General features: G+C 39.8%; 1 protein-coding gene across 1 annotated transcript in view; it reads right to left on the bottom strand.

Moving 5' to 3' along the window:
• GPR158 (G protein-coupled receptor 158) overlaps window positions 1-17370 on the bottom strand; it is a 324536-nt gene that overhangs the window by 43391 nt on the left and 263775 nt on the right. The window contains exon 6 of the mRNA XM_067703480.1: window positions 1304-1413. Coding sequence (XP_067559581.1) covers window positions 1304-1413 — 110 coding nt within the window. The remainder of the gene's footprint in view (window positions 1-1303; window positions 1414-17370) is intronic.

Here is a 17370-nt window from a genome sequence, read left to right as displayed (position 1 = left end):
ACTTAAAGAACAGGACACAAGACCAAAGTGTGCTATGATGTGGAAAGAATAAAGTGAGCATCAGAAAGACCATGAGAGATTAGTCTAATCATTTCTTTCTGTAGTAAATAGAGGGCTATGATTTCCTAGGCTGAACTGAGATTTAAACTGGACCTCCTGAAGTCCAGCCCAATAAACTTTGTACTATATGACATATATAAGAAAGGATCTTGAGAGTTAAAGACATTTACATTTGTTCCAAAAAGATAATCTGGAGCATTCCCAGTTATTAAAAGCACAAAAAAATAGTAAAAGAAATGGAGATGCTTGTGTAATGGAGAGTATAATGATCACATTTCAAGAAACGGTGAAGGGGTGGCATTTAAAGACAAATATAACACATATTATGGCATCTAAGAGAAACTGTTTTATGAGCCATATCAAGATACATTTATTGAGAAATACGGTCAAATTAGCATGAAAATATGAATGGCTTACTGTGACTATTAAATCAGCTTTAAAGCTGATCAGCGTAAAAGGTTTCTCTATAGAACTAGAGTGTTATCCTGCAGGAGAGATTTATACGTTAACTCCTATGCTCTTTGGCACCACTACGTTGAGAAAACTTGGAAAGAGGAGGCAAGGGAAAGCCCTGGAATCATTTCCAGCTATTCCCAGCCTTTCTGGATAGGTAATTTATTTTATTGTCTCTTTCCTGCTAGTACTTATCATATACTTTTTAGAAGTAGGTGATTTTGAAACTGAAGTATAAGGGAATTTACAGTGTTCTCCAATTTATACGGCTGATAATCACTGGAGCCTACTGGTGAAGAAGGGAAACCAAGAATACTATTTTTTTGGAAATTCATCCAAAGAATATCAGTGGGATTACCCTGGGGCATGGAACTCAGGAATAGAGGACAATAGCTTTTGTTAGCTAAGCGTATTGCTGAATTCTACTATACAGGATTCTTTGGTAGCTCTGGACTTGGATTATTATTGCAGCTGTATTGTCTTGTATTTCTTCCTGTTCTTAGCTAGTAAATACTGCTTCACATTCATTCTAAATTTATTTTTTATTCAGAATTAACCTTGCCATAACCAATGGCACATTCATTAAAGCATGTTGTTCAAATTCAATTGTATTAAAGACTTTCCTAGAGAATCCTAAAGACAGTGTCTTGAAAATAAAAAATATATATCATCTTCCTATCTAAATTTCTGAAATTTAACCATTTAAGTGGCTGACTGAGCTTGCAATTACATGCTAAGCCAAACGCTTTGATCCTCCCATGGGAACGAAAACTAGTAAAACATAATATACCTGTGAAGCTTGAGAGTGACAGTTCCATAAACAGTAGCAAAACCGAGAAGACGGACCCATCTTAGGAGAATACAGCGAAATGTGCTTGGCTCAAAGTACAAAATAACAACCTGTAGGATGAGAAGAGAAAGAAAGAGACCTTCAGGATCAGCTGATGACCCACAGATTAAAATCAGTATTTCACAGTCTGATGTTTAATACTATGAATTTTGACATGAGAACATATTTATTTGAATAAAACTCTAAAACATTATTTTGATCATTCTTTGTCCAAAACAAAGAACTATAAAGTCTCCTTATTGCTTTCATGTCAGATCTAAAGTCTTTAATTCTAGCTTTCAGGAGTTTCTAGCAATTGCCTCTAAATTTTTGGTATGTCCAAGCTTCACTCTCCTTTACTTCCCCAGGTGGGCCAGCCAGGCGAGCTTCCACTGCCTTTCTCAGCTGGAGCCATGCCTATCCCTGCTCCACACTTCCGGCCATACCTTTCCCCTGTCTGAAATATCCTAAGAGGATTATCCTGTACTGCACCCCATCCCCCCATCATCTATCACTCCATGTTTATTACCTCACTTCGTACTTGGCTCCATCACTTCACTAACTCCTCACTTCTCACTCCAGAGTTTTCACTCAACAAATATTAATTAAGCATTTATCACGAGCCAGGCAATATACTAGATGCTATGGGTACAAAGGCCAATAAGAAAGGGAAGAGAGCCATATAAAGAAGAAATTGGAGGCTTCCCTGGTGGCGCAGTGGTTAAGAATCCACCTGCCAATGTAGGGGACACGGGTTCAAGCCCTGGTCCGGGAATATCCCACGTGCCACAGAGCAACTAAGCCTGTGCACCACAGCAACTGAGCCTGCACTCTAGAGCCCGCGAACCACAACCACTGAAGCCCGTGTGCTACAACTACTGAAGCCCGTGCACCTAGAACTCGTGGCTCCACAAGAGAAGCCACCGCAATAAGAAGCCCGCACACTGCAACAAAGAGCAGCCCCCACTCACTGCAACTAGAGAAAGCCCGCACGCAGCAGCGAAGACCCAACACAGCTAAAAATAAAATAAACAGATAAAAAATTTAAATGTATATAAATAAGTAAAGAAGAAACTGCATCAAAGCAGTATAGGTGCTGTGATAAACATCTGTGCAGGCTCCATGGGACACAAAGGAACAAGTGGCCAACTCTGGGGGATGGTCAAAAGTCCTGTGAAAGCACAGTATGCACAACCTCTCATCTGCTACTGCGTGGCTTTGAGCAAAGCCCTCATTGAATAGGAAACGGTTTGGACCCGCTAAAGGATTAATGCCGTTGAAAAACGTGGCCTTGCACTCTTCTGCTGGAGCAGCTGGCCTGAGCTGATTCTGCTGAGCATAAGGTCATTGTAACAGAAAAGTATGCCCACTCCTAAAATCTCCAGTGTTATTTTGGTTTTTCCTCCCGAAGACGTGAATACTGGGAAACAGAAAGCATAGCGGGGGGAGATGGGGCAGGTGCTGACATTTTCTTTCTTTTCTTTCTTTTTTCTTTCTTTTTTTTTGCGGTACGTGGGCCTCTCACTGCTGTGGCCTCTCCCGTTGCGGAGCACAGGCTCCAGACCCGCAGGCTCAGCGGCCATGGCTCACGGGCCTAGTTGCTCCACGGCATGTGGGATCTTCCCGGACCGGGGCACGAACCCGCGTCCCCTGCATCGGCAGGCGGACTCTCAACCACTGCGCCACCAGGGAAGCCCGCTGACGTTTTCTTGCTGATATCGGACAAATGGAGCCCCACTCTCCAGCAGTACCAAGCATGACATTACCTATAACTCTATGCTGGCATCTCTCTAATATTTCTACTATATCAAAGTATTAAATTAAGCATTGACAAGACCATTATGATTAAATTCTCAAGGACTAGGGAAAAGACTGGACAAAAGTGTCAAGAAATGAGAAGAAGGTAAAAAATAGATGTGGACAGGAGAGAATGTTCCTTTGTGTGTATATAGTACTTGTCCTTAATTTTCTAATTCACTAAGTCTATGCTGAAGACAGAGATAAAGATTTGATTTCAGAATTTAATCTGCCAGGAAACTGCATCCAAAACTTGATATAAAACCTTTCTTTTATTTTCTATTTTCACAAAACAAGTTAAAATTCTGTAACTTTGTATTCTAAGTTTTAGTTCATATGTTTTAGACATAGTTCCTATGCACAAGGGCCCAGTGGTAATTATGAGTTCTGCAAAGTAAGCTGTACTGTTTACTAAGGAATTGGAGCTCAAGGAAGAAGGGAAAACTTATGGGAAAGAAAAAGAGAAAACTTGATATAAGATTAAGGGATTAGGGAAGCATAAGTGCTCCTTCTCATGGCAGAGAGAAATGATAGATTAGAAACTAGAGAGATAGGAACCTAAAGTCTAGAATATATAAAATCATAAATATTTCCACTAGAAATGGCTTTAGAGATTATCCCAGCACAGTGGATTCCTGGGGGCTGCAAAAGCCTGAGACTTATTGCAAACTTTTCTATTTCACAACAAGCAACAACTAAGAGAATGAATAAGCAAAAGTGAACAACTATACTATAGACGTCTGCATGATTGTTTTATTTTGAACGAAAGAATTGCTCTTGAACTGTTTGGGAACTATTGATACAGGTTCAAAATTTTATTTCACAGATAAAGAATCTGAGGACTTGTTACTGTAAGTGAAAGATTGAGTCGGTCAGAAATAAATGAAAGAATAACTGAGATATAAGTTTAAAAAGTAATAGAAAATGAAATTCCAGTGAACTTAATAAAACATATTAGAAACAGTTCAGCAAATAGTGAAGCAGAGCTCTCAATTTTGCAGTGTGGTGGTGGAGAATACAGGCTCTGCATCCAGTCTCCCTGGGTCCAGTCCTGGCTCTATTCTTTATTAGTTGTATGACTTTGACAGACACTGCTTTGCTATGCCTCAGTCTTCCCATTTGTAAAATGAACACAGCAATAATACTTGCAGATGGGACTGTTTTGAAGTTTCAGTGCGATACACATAGTGTCTGCTACAGTGAGTATTCAGTAAGTATTGGCTAATATTATTATGAGAGTTGATTTATGAATGCTTTATTCTAAAAGTTACCCCTGCAATGCAGTATAATTGCATCTCATGAATTCAATGAATTCTTTACTAATGCTTCTAGCCACTCCTTTTGAATTCCTATAATCACTTTTATTGTATATTTTTTCTACCTTATATTATAGTTATCTGTAGGGGTCTCTCCCTGAATCAAATGTAAAATCCTGTGCGCTTTACATTTATATGTAAAATATTTGCTCAATGATCTGTTTTAGTTAATTTAATAAATACAATATTCTCTTCAAAATAAACTATTTGAAAAGTCCCATTAGGGTTCACTGGTCTTTGTGACTCTAACTTACACGTTCACTAGTTATTTACTCTGCGTGAGGCAGTAAGGGATTTAGAAGCCATAAAAGTAAATCCGATGCAGATTAGGTCCTCAAGTTATCATTTAGAAGAGTGGATGTTACATGTAAATGATAAAAATACTGGCATGATCTTACCACATATTTATCCAGCATTATTGCTAGATACTAAATTATACATTTTTGCATTATTTGCACATTTAATCCTCACAATACCTTATGGAGTAGGGACTTTTATTTTATAGAAGAGAAATGAGGCACAGAGAATTTAAGTGATATGCTCAGGGCCACACAGCTAGGAAGTGTCAGAGCCAGGATCTGAATCCGGGTGGTTTGGTTCCAGAGTTCATGCTCCTAAGAGCTGCACTGGCTTGCCTCTCCAAATAGTTACACCACGTGGGGAGATGACAAACACCATAATACCATGGACTGCATCATATTGAGGATTCAGAGAAAAGGGAAATTTCTCTCAGTGGAAACAAGCAAAGCTATCCCGGGAGGCTGGACATCTGAGAGCGCATGAAGGAGGAGCGCGTTTAAGTATGGAAGCAAAGAGGAAAGAGGACGGGGGCCTGAGACAGAGCCATGGTTGTGGGGATGCTTCAGAGTGTAGAGTATACAGACAGACACAGTGGGAAGACATCCAGGGGAGTGTAGAATATCAAGCTTCAAAGCAGAGACGCGGCCAGTTCACTGTAAACTGTGAATAACAGGGTGAGGAATTCAGATTTTGTTCCAAGAGCAGACATGCCATTAAACTCTGAGTTGAGATCAGAAGTGTGTTCCAGAAAGTTACTCTGGTAGCAGCATGCAAGAAGACTGGTTGCCCATGGAAGGAGAAGAGAGTGAAGGTGAAAAGACCAGTTGGAAAAAAGAAAAACAATCCCAATCCATCATCTTTCCCACCAGCCTTTTCCCTCTCCTTATATCTTATTCCACCATTCCTCTTTCCTCCAGCTCCCAAACGGCAGCTAGGGTGATGTTTCTGACACCTCACTCTCCTGCCTAGAACCTTTCACTGGCTCCTATGAAAAAGTCAAAATTATTCGAGCTGGTTGTCCGCAGCTTGCCTTTATTACATCATTGCTTTTCCTCCACCCAAGCCCTCGAATCCTTGCATATGCTGTCCCTTCTCACTGGACGTTCCTTACACAGCCCCACAGTCTCACCTGTACCTGGCTTACTCCTGTTCACCTGCAGGCCTCAGCCTGAATATCCCTTCCTCTAGGAGGACAAAGCTTTGCCCGTGGTTTAGGACACTGTCCCTGCTTTATGGCAGCATTGGACCCATGGCACCATGTTGGATTGTAGGCGCTGTGACAGCCATGCTTATCACGTTCACTTCTGTAACACTGGCGCCAGCAGAGTCCTGGCACACAGGAAATGTTCAGAAATATTTGTTGAATGAAAGAAAAAATAAAGCGATAGGAAAAAGGTAAAGAAAAATGTAACAAATACAGTGAGAGTGGGAATTTAGTCACGCATGGGAATAGAGGAAAAGATGGTGCTAAATCAAGAAAACTGAGCAACTGATTATTTGTTGAGGCAAAAGAGAATAAAGTGTCAAAGATAATGTAAAGATTTTAAGCCTGGATGACTGGGAGGATGATTGTGTTTGAAAAGAAACAGATAAAAGAAAAAGAGGCATAAGTCGAAAAAATTATGTTACCTCTGCTTAAAACTCTCCCCATTCCCACCTTGTCCTTCACGTCTCAGGTCAGGGTTGGCATCCACGATGCTCCCCAGCACCTCCAGACCAAGTCAGGTTTCCATCTCGCTTGCACGGCATTTACTTGTATTGGATTCTGAGCTTTCTTTCATCACACTCATCAAATCTATTTTGATATAATTAGTTCTGTAATTCTTTTGTTGAATGTGTCTTACTAGCATGTAAGACATGAGGGCAGAGATTGTAACTGCCTTATTCATGATTGCATGCCTATTCTCTAGTGCTGTATGTTGTAATAGGAGGTAACCCAATGTGGAAGGAATGAGATTAAAAAAGAAGGGAGGGAGAGAGGAGGGAGGAAGTGAAGAAGGAGAAAAGATAGTAAGTTCATTTTTGGATATATTGAGTGTAAGTTTCCTGTTAAGACATCCCATTCAGATCTAGCTTTGTATTAGTTAATATAATCTGTAATGAGAAAAAAAAAAACAAGGCTAAGATGCTTCAATGTTTTTCACATCCCTATATTTAACCTTTTCTTGTTAAATATCATGTATATAAATGTATAACAAATTATTGTAAAATAAATACCTCCTGCCAAATCCCAAGTTAATAACAAATTTCATAACAGACCTTGGTAGGAGAAGAAATGAAGAAAAACTAAGCCACTGAGCAGAAGATTTATGAATGATGCAGCTAATACTAATAGCTGTCATTTTTCTGTACAAATGACAACAATAGCTGCTCATGCCCACCCACTGATCATTGTGCTAGACACGTTACTTATATTTAAGGTCCAAGATATACTTTATTAACCCATTTTAAAGACAGAGACTTAATTTTAATGGGGTTCACTGACTTGCCTATTATCAAAATAGGAAACCATTGCCATTATCAAAATAGGAAACCCATAAAAAAAAATTCCTTTACTGGAAGAATTGCCTAAGGTGTATTTTCAAAGTACATATTTCAAGGGAAAACTTTTCCCGTTTTCTTTCCAATACTAGAGGCTAATGACAGATATAAAGATATTTTATTTAATGTGTGAGAAGCAGGATATAAGTGAACCATCTAAGGACCAAAGAACATGCACAACTGCTGGGCGAATAAGCACAGTGTATAAACTGTTAGGGTTAGGAGGGTGGGGTGAGAGAAAAAGAGACATTCGGGGCCAGCAAGAGAAAACGTGTCACAGCAAAACCACCGGTTTTCTTTTACCTTTAATATTGCCTCTTGGGAACTCACTATACTCTGCCTAGAGGTTTGTTTCCCCCAATCTCGTTGAGAGGAAGCCTTCAGTGTGAAGGTCTAAGGTGGATGTGCCCCATGGGCATTTTAGCAACTTGGCTCTACAACACTGGAAGTTTCTTCAGTTGCTTACAAAATTCAATCAGCTGATCTTAGTGGTGGGATGCTCTAGGCACTGTGATTTTTAAAAGTATTGCTGTTTTGGAAATACCCTTCCGAGCATTCCCCTCATTCCAAACAAGTGTGCACAGATTATCCACCCATTTCATCAAATGTGACTTTTTAAGCTAGTTTTGAAGTCAGCTTGATTGCTTATACCTTTTGGATACTGAACACAATGAATGAGGAAGAAAAGAGAATCATAGAGAAAAGGCTATTAGTCTTTTCAAATATGTACAAAATAGAAGAAAATTTTAAAATAATTTTCCTCTGCAAATATAGACACAACACCAGAGGTAGAAAATTGACCTCTGCTATGTTTGCTCAGAAGGTACAAGGCCTGGTGCTTCTGGAAGAATAATGCTTAGAAGGTGGAACCGTCAGCAGTCAGCACAGTCTGGTACTTTACCCGAAGCTCTGACACTGAACGATGTGAAGCTCCTGTTTTAGGCCTGATATTTTAAGGATCTGAGCAAGTTTCCTAATAGTGTTGGACACAGCAGTTCTACTTTCCTAATTCACTCGTCAAGTGTTATTTGCTTCAGTTCAGTGAAACTGGCTGTGAATTAAACCATTTTTATAGGTGAAGAAGGTGTTACATGCGTTGGGGTTTCTGTTGGTGTGTGTGAACAGTTTTATTTATAAAAAAAGATTCCTGGGTAACGGAAGCACGGGGACAGATGCCGGTGGTGAGACGTTTGTTGATGAAGCTGCCCTTTGATAAGGATTTGAGGGACTCCTGGGGCTTTAAGGACTTTCTCTACCGCATCTACAATTTCCTTCTGCTCCATACAAGGAAAAGTTCTGCTAGTCAAATATTTTCCAGGCCCACTCATCCCTCTCAAGTTTACTGTGCTCCCAACACTCCTTATTGAACAAGGGAGAATGAAGCTTATATCTCATCTTGATGGAGGACAGTCCACAAAAGTAACACTTGGAAATATCTAGTGTTAAAACCTAGTACTTAATCTACCCAGGTTTGCTATCTTTTGAACTAGGAGGCTGGAAATGAATCATTTAGGCAGGACTAAGTACATTAAAGCACTTTTATATGTGATTTGCTTTAAAAATAAGTAGATTCAAAGTCCTTGAATGTATTCTAAATTATTTTTCTATATTTGGCAAGACATATGGTTCCATCCACAGGAAATTTATTTAGGGTGAAAATGCATGTCCTGTAAATGTTTAACTAAATATCTGAAGTTGGATTCAAACTACAAAAAATAGAAAGATACTTAATACAAATTACTATACACATGAAGGGGTCTATGGTTGTGATTAAGACTTTCCACAACCATAGTCTAAAACTTATTACTGGGGCTTCCCTGGTGGCGCAGTGGTTGAGAGTCCGCCTGCCGATGGAGGGGACACAGGTTCGTGCCCCAGTCCAGGAGGATCCCACATGCTGCGGAGCAGCTGGGCCCATGAGCCATGGCCGCTGAGCCTGCGCGTCCGGAGCCTGTGCTCCGCAACGGGAGGGGCCCCAGCAGTGAGAGGCCCATGTACCGCAAAACAACAACAACAACAACAACAACAAAAAACCGCATCTATTATCTCATGGTATGTGTGGGTCAGCAATCTAGGCTTTGCCAGTCTCAGGGTCTCTCCCGAGATTGCAACAAAAGTACTGCTCAGGGCTGGGGTCTCATCTGAAGGTCAGCTGGGAAAGGATACACTTCCAAGCTCATGTGGTTGTTGACAGGATTTGGTTCCTTGAAGGATGAGGAAACTGAGGGCCTGAGTCTTTGTGGGTTGTTGGCTGAAGGCCACTCTCAGTTCCTTGCCATGGGGACCTCTCAACACAACAACTTTCTTCATCAAAGCCCAAAAGACAGTCTGCTAGCAAGATGGAAGTCATAATCTTCTGTAACCTCATTGCGGAAGTGACATGCTCTCAATGTTGATGTGTTTTATTAATTAGAAACAGGGTGGTCAAAGGGAGGGGATTGAACAGGCTGTGAATACCAGGAGGCAGGGATCGTTGGGGCCACCTTAGAAGCTATCTACCACCAAAGGAGACCCTACTTTGAAATCATCAAAAATGCTATTATCTACCTGTGTTCAAATCAAATGATATAAGAAGAGTATAGAACAAAAAGCCATTAAATACCCAGGGCATGCATTTAGAGAAAGAATAATGTGAAAAATAATTTTAAAGAAGACATTTTTAAAAGATGAAAAGAAATCTACCGAGGCTGCCTTCTCCAGTGGAGTCTAACTCATCATCAAGTTCATAATTCTGAGATTACTGCACATGGCTCATGACTAGATGCTACTGAGAAAAGACTTTTTTGGTTGTAATATTTTTAAACAATAAGAAAAACATGATATGGTCACAGTGCACTGGGAGAAATAATTTGGATATTTTCAAGTATTTATATCTATGTTTAAATTGTGACTAACAAAGAATGAAGACTTTCATGTTCAACCTGGCAGATTGAACATGTTTATGTCTGTTACTTCTGGAAACTCTAGTTAATGACTGTAAAACTCTGAAGGCCAAAGAGAGTATGAGTAAAAATGACAACAGATGATAGCTATCAACAAAATTCTGGAAGATGGAAAGCAGATGGCAATGTATAACCAGATGAAGAAGTCAAAGAAAGAGGAAACCTGCACCTGAGAGGGAAGCCACTCAGAGGTCTGTCTGTCATCTTTTAGGAGGGAGCTGGACAATAATAACAGCATCTAATGAGTGCCTGCGATACTCCAGTTACCTTAAAGTGTCTTACACCGAACAACTTACTTGTTCCTTACAACAATCCTTTCAGACAGGCATTAGTATCCCCACTTTATCTGTGGGAAACCTGAGGCACAGAAAAGTTAAGGAATTTGTACAAGGTCACACAGCCAGTAAGTGGCAGAGCTGGGGTTTAAACTGAGCCTGAGTCTGGAGCCCAAGTTACCACTATGTGTTACTGTCTGCCTTTACGTAGAAAAGATAGAGTAATCAGGTAAGGACAGTGATCTCTGATGGAGGCTGAATGTTGTCGAACGCCTGGTGCCCTAGGACTCTGACCAGCTTATTCATGGTAATAAACAAGGAGGGCTTAGATTGAGTCATGCCGTTTACAGGGTAAAAATAATCTAATAAAAAGAAATGGAAGTTATAACTAAAGATAAAAGAATGTAGTTAACAAATGGGGAAATGAATGCTAAAAAACTAAACTGGGATAATTCATGAAGAGAAATTGTGAAGGGAAAGAGTGACATCCCAGAGTTTGAAACACTGAGTCAGAGAGAAAGTACAGCCATAATCATGGGAAAAAATGGAAACCAGAAACCAAATCAGCAGTCTTCAACATGAGAATCACCTATGGTGGTGTTAAAACATGTGAAAGCCCAGGTTTCCCTTCTGAAAACTTTGCTTCAGTAGTTCCAGGGCACAGCCTGAATAATTTGCTTTTTTAAAATGCTCTGCAGGTGGTTTTAACTTAGCAAGAGTTAAGAGCTGCTGATAACCATTTACAGCCCAGCAGCAAGCCACACACGGACCTGGGAGAACCACAGCTCAGACCAAGACCGGGAAGGGTGAGGAAAGTGTCCAATACCTAATAAAATGCAGTAAGAATTCTATTTCTAGAAAAATGCTCCACATATACATGCATACAAAATATGCAAAGATGTGTGTCCAGGAATATTCACTAAAGCATTGTGTGCAACAGAAAAACAACGAAAACATTCTCCACCCAGAGGGAACGGTTTAAGTCTGTAATTCATGTTACATCCCTACAAAAGGCACAACAGTGAACTTTAAAATAATAAATGGATCTGATTCTGTTGCTGTAAAAACATATTTAAGAGAAACTGTAAATGAAAAAAAGTTGCATAAACAGTATTAAAATATGATTCTGTTTGTATATACATGAAAAAGGAACGTCTGGACGCACACTCAGTGGCCTAGTAAGACTATCTACCTTTGGGTAGCCAGTTTGGCGGCTGAGGAGGTCAGGAAGGAGAGGGGGGTTTTTACTTTTTAACTTATACCTTTTGGTACTAGTTGACTTTTTTTTAAATAATGAGGATAGATTACTTTTGTAATAAAGGAATTAAAAAATGCATGGAAGGATTCCTAACTCATTCACTGTAATCACTATAAACGCCTGGCTCTTAATGGGGTCTGGAGGTTTGTTTCTAAGCACTGGGGCTCTGAGAGCAAAATGGAGACGTACCATATGTGATGTCTATGAATTGGCATTACATGGAGCTGGCAAGATACAGAAAAATGACCTCAGAGAAACCAGAGGATCTTAAGAACCCCAGACCTCAATAAAGAAACAAAATGCAACAGAGTGCACAGAAAAAGAGTTGAAGTACAGTATTATGAGAAGAAAGGCAAAAAAATGGTGAAAAGACACAATATATAATAAGATGATTAAAAACAAAAGCTTTTTTAAAGCCGAGAAGAAAATACACAAAATGCTTGTTTGGTGTGCTATTTCCTGGTCCTAAGGCGGCCCCTAGCCCTTGGCCAAGGCCCATCTGTCTACCTGAGCTTTGTTGGTCATCCTTTCCCTTGAGACTCTTGCATCCACCATTCACTGGAAAAAACTCTCTCTCTGTTCAGAGTCTGAAGTCTTTCCAATTTGTTGAAGAAAGAGTGCAGAACATATAAAACAATAGGTTCTATAAACCACACTTAAAGTCTAAAAAAGTAATTATTCAAGCTACAGTCACAAGCCACGCTTGGAATTGGTCAGTCACATCTCCCTCTGTGGGGAAGTCACCAGTGCCAGTACTAATTCTCAATGCCCTGGGCAGAAAGAAGCATGGATTTCTTGAGAGGCAGAGGAATATAGGGGAAAGATTTTAGCATTTGTAGACATAAAGGGACTGCTCTGCTACTTACTAACTGCATGACCTCGAGCAGCTCATTCTGACCATCTCCTTCCTCATCTGGAACGCTGAGTTAATAACCCCTTCTCTCCCTCCCAGGATGGGAAAAATGTATGTGAAAGCACTATTTCAACTAGCGTGGTATAATTATTTCTCCTACGCTTACTCCTTCAGGATTGATGCAAAATCCTTTTTCTTTCTGTTTAAAATGAGCATTAGGTGATTACACCTGATCTTTATAAATTCTCTCTCGATGGCAAATTAACATAAACATCAAACTGCTATGATAAGGGAACTGCTTTACCAGCCCGATTCAGTCTGAGTCACCCACTGCTTCACTCCTCTGGGAGAGGAGACATTCATATTACTCAGTTCCAAATAAAGGGCTGAAAATAAAAATCTAAGTTTAACTGTAGGTTACCATAAAAGCTCTTCAAGAATTTGTCAGTAAGCATTAACCAGTGGATTTCTCAATATATTTTTAATCCTCCTCCTATTCACTTTCCTGTTCTGCAGTGCTCTGTTTAACACATAACCATCATCGATAATAAAAAATGAATCTGTACGTGTAACTGTCACTGTTTATTGCATACCTGATTATCTATTTTCCTGAATGGAGATACTTAGAAAGTCCAGTGACTTGGCCAAGATGACATAGTTTAAACACGTCAAAGGTGGAGTTACTCTAAATTGTCAACATTTTCAAAGAATGTCCCCCCCTTTTTTTTAACATCTTTATTGGAGTATAATTGCTTTACATTGTTGTGTTAGTTTCTGCTTTCTACCAAAGTGAATCAGCTATACATATACAATATCCCCATATCTCCTCCCTGTCGCATCTCCCTCCCACCCTCCCTATCCCACCCCTCTAGGTGGTCACAAAGCACCGAGTTGATCTCCCCGTGCTATGTGGCTGCTTCCCACTAGCTATTTTACATTTGGTAGTATATGTAAGTCCATGCCACTCTCTCACTTTGTCACAGCTTACCCTTCCCCCTCCCCGTGTCCTCAAGTCCACTCTCTACGTCTGCGTTTTTATTCCTGTCCTGCCCCTAGGTTCTTCAGAACCTTTTTTTTTTTTTTTAAGATTCCACATATATGTGTTAGCATATGGTATTTGTTTTTCTCTTTCTGACTTACTTCACTCTGTAGGACAGTCTCTAGGTTCATCCACCTCACTACAAATAACTCAATTTCGTTTCCTTTTATGGCTGAGTAATATTCCATTGTATATTTGTGCCACACCTTCTTTATCCATTCATCTGTCGATGGACACTTAGGTTGCTTTCATGTCCTGGCTGTTGTAAATACTGCTGTGATGAACATTGTGGTACATGACTCTTTTTGAATTATGGTTTTCTCAGGGTATATGCCCAGTAGTGGGATTGCTGGGTCATATGGTAGTTCTATTTGTAGTCTTTGAAGGAACCTCCATACTGTTCTCCATAGTGGCTGTATCAATTTACATTCCCACCAACAGTGCAAGAGGGTTCCCTTTTCTCCACACCCTCTCAGGAATTTATTGTTTGTAGATTTTTTGATGATGGCCATTCTGACCGGTGTGAGGTGATACCTCATTGTAGTTTTGATTTGCATTTCTCTAATGATTAGTGATGTTGAGCATTCTTTCATGTGTTTGTTGGCAGTCTGTATATCTTCTTTGGAGAAATGTCTGTTTAGGTCTTCTGCCCATTTTTGGATTGGGTTGTTTTTTTTTTGTTATTGAACTGCATGAGCTGCTTGTAAATTTTGGAGATTAATCCTTTGTCAGTTGCTTCATTTGCAAATATTTTCTCCCATTCCGAGGGTTGTCTTTTCGTCTTGTTTATAGTTTCCTTTGCTGTGCAAAAGCTTTTAAGTTTCATTAGGTCCCATTTGTTTATTTTTGTTTTTATTTCCATTTCTCTAGGAGGTGGGTCAAAAAGGATCTTGCTGTGATTTATGTCATAGAGTGCTTTGCCTGTTTTCCTCTAAGAGTTTTATAGTGTCTGGTCTTACATTTAGGTCTTTAATCCATTTTGAGTTTATTTTTGTGTATGGTGTTAAGGAGTGTTCTAATTTCATTCTTTTACATGCAGCTGTCCAGTTTTGCCAGCACCACTTATTGAAGAGGGTGTCTTTGCTCCGTTGTATATTCTTGCCTCCTTTATCAAAAATAAGGTGACCATATGTGTGTGGGTTTATCTCTGGGCTTTCTGTTCCCTCTTCTTTTTAATGAAAAGCTGTCTGGTATCCAAAGTTTGCATTTCCTTATTGGTAAAAGTCAAGTTACTAACTGCCTCACAACCTAAGTAGTTTGAAGTCAGTGTTCTTCGGGTAATTATGCTTCTACATGGAGACACAGGCCTTCTCTCTTTGAAATTCTTGCCGTATTCTGCCCCCTGCTCCACCCTTGTCTCTACAAGAACTGAACTCTAAGGTCTTTCCCATGCACAGAACCTTCTTCCATCCACTCTTGCCATTCACTGTCCTCTGCAGTTCCACGCACCCTAACTTCACAATTCCTCGACTTCCTCTACTTCTTTGCCTTCCTCAGACTAGAGGAAATCTACATGGCCGTGTCCTGGATCACGTGGAAAGTGGGTATCACCTGGAAAAGCTGTCTTTTGAGCCATATGCCACAGGCTCAAGGCCACGGAAATAAAGGTGTTTCGAGGAATACTACTTGCTTGCTACCTTGAGAACATCTTTATCTTGGTGAACAGAAGTTATACTCCATATTCTGCTATAGGTTTTCCATCCAAAATATACATCTGGCAATACCACTCTTGGTTTCCTGTTTTTCATTAAATAAAGATTACATTGCTTACAATGGCATACAAAATCCCTTCTTCTGTGTCCCCACCATCCTTTATTTGTCCTCTCTTCCAATGCCATCTACATCTATCCATATTCTAGCCACATAGATTTTGCAGACCTAAACAAGCACAGACTTTCACAACTCCATGCCTGTATTTGTGCCATTAATCTTAGGATATTCCTTTCCCAGCAACCTCCCTAATTGTTACTCCAGAGAGCAAATATTTACTTCTTTCTGTAGCCTCTTCTGTATTCCATAGGTAGTAGTCCCCTTCTCTGTGCTCACAGAGCCTTTTTCCTTTATTACAGAACATATTAAGTTGTATTGCAATACCATTTGTACACTATATCTCCTCCACTGGGCATTATGTTCCATTTATGCTAATTGAATGAATGAATGAAAGTGGTTTTCATTTCGGAATCATTAGCTACAAATTCAGCTACCTTCTTAAGTTTAACAAACTAAATGCATTAAGATAAACTCAGAAGCATGATAACAAGTCACAAAGAAAAGGAGGAGCTCTTGGAATAACCTTTGATAAGAGTCACTGAATAAGATGTGCCACTAAGTTCTCATAAGGCAAGTATAACTAGGATGTGTCATAGATAGTTTAATTTTAAAGGCACTAATAAAAAGATAATTTAAACACATTTTTCTTACTGGTTGTCACAGTGCCTAAAATATCTACCATTAGAATCACTTTTTATATCTTCAAAAAATCCCTAATGAAATTTATCTGAAAGGATTGGAGTGATGACAACTAACTGAAAGCCACTTAGGATAGAATAAGTTCTAGAAAGCATAGGTGCAGGATAGGGAAGTTTTGACGGAAAGTAGAAGGAAAGAAACGCTTCAGGACATGGTCTACTGCTCAGATTGGAAGAGTTCAGTGAGGCAGCCTCCAGGATGCCAGAGAGAGCTGGTGCCTAGGTTGGAAAGGCTTTGGTACTGAGGCTAGAAGAGGTGCTGAAAAGGAGAGGCGCAGACCTTGGGCCTGTTTCCTGCTGCTTCTTGTAAAGATGTTTTCTTCTCTCCAGGAGTGATGTCACATCAGAATTCCTTAATTTATGCAAGACCGTCAACAGGCCTTTAGTCTTTATTTTCTCGCATATGTGCTTATTTATCTGGATAACTGAGGAACACTGTTTATTGGGTATATTTTTAACCTTTCCTGCTCGGTGCTGACTCACGAGCAGTAGCAGCTCTCACTGCAGCCTCGTGTCTGCAGAGAGGAGGGGTGAGGGCACGTAGCTGCAAAGGCCTCAAAGGGCTGTCAGATAGGCCTCCCACATGTCTGCAGTGTCTAGACAGGTTCTAAGTTCTGTGGATTCTCATCTGCAACAATATTTCATGACTATGGGTCAGTTTGGGCTGTTCTTGGACTTCACAGAAATGGAATCATTGAGTGTATATTCTTCTGTGAGACTGAATGACTATAACATTCTTGGTACAGTAGCCAGCTTCACGTTGTCATGAGAGTGCTTTTAGCCTCTGACTTAATTTGTGAAAAAAATAAAGGAAAGGCCCTTTCTCTTGTGTGTGTTATGCTTGTTGTTTATGGCTTTTAAAATTTGTCTCAGGCATGCTTCGCCCTGTTTTGAGCTTACCTTTTGTCTTTTTTGGAAGCCACAATTCAACCCATTACACCTCGGACTCACCATCGGTAACCCCTCCAGCCCCAGGGTGGGGACTGCTGCACTGGAATGAACTGATTTTTTTCCTTAACTTAAGCACCTCTACTTTTATTTATAGTAACTAAAAAATAAAAGGAAAAGAGATATGTTTGCTCTTTGAAAAAATAATAGAGATAGATTAAATTAGAAATATAAAATGTATTTTTATACCAAATATAAAATATAGAAATTGCCCATGTATTGGGAAAGCCTTTTGGATTTTCAAACAATTTTCACATTATCTCATTTTAGAAGCTACACAGTAACAGATCC

The sequence above is a fragment of the Pseudorca crassidens genome, chromosome 1 (assembly GCF_039906515.1).
Source record: "Pseudorca crassidens isolate mPseCra1 chromosome 1, mPseCra1.hap1, whole genome shotgun sequence".
NCBI lineage: Eukaryota > Metazoa > Chordata > Mammalia > Artiodactyla > Delphinidae > Pseudorca > Pseudorca crassidens.
This window is presented reverse-complemented; position numbering and strand designations above follow the sequence as displayed.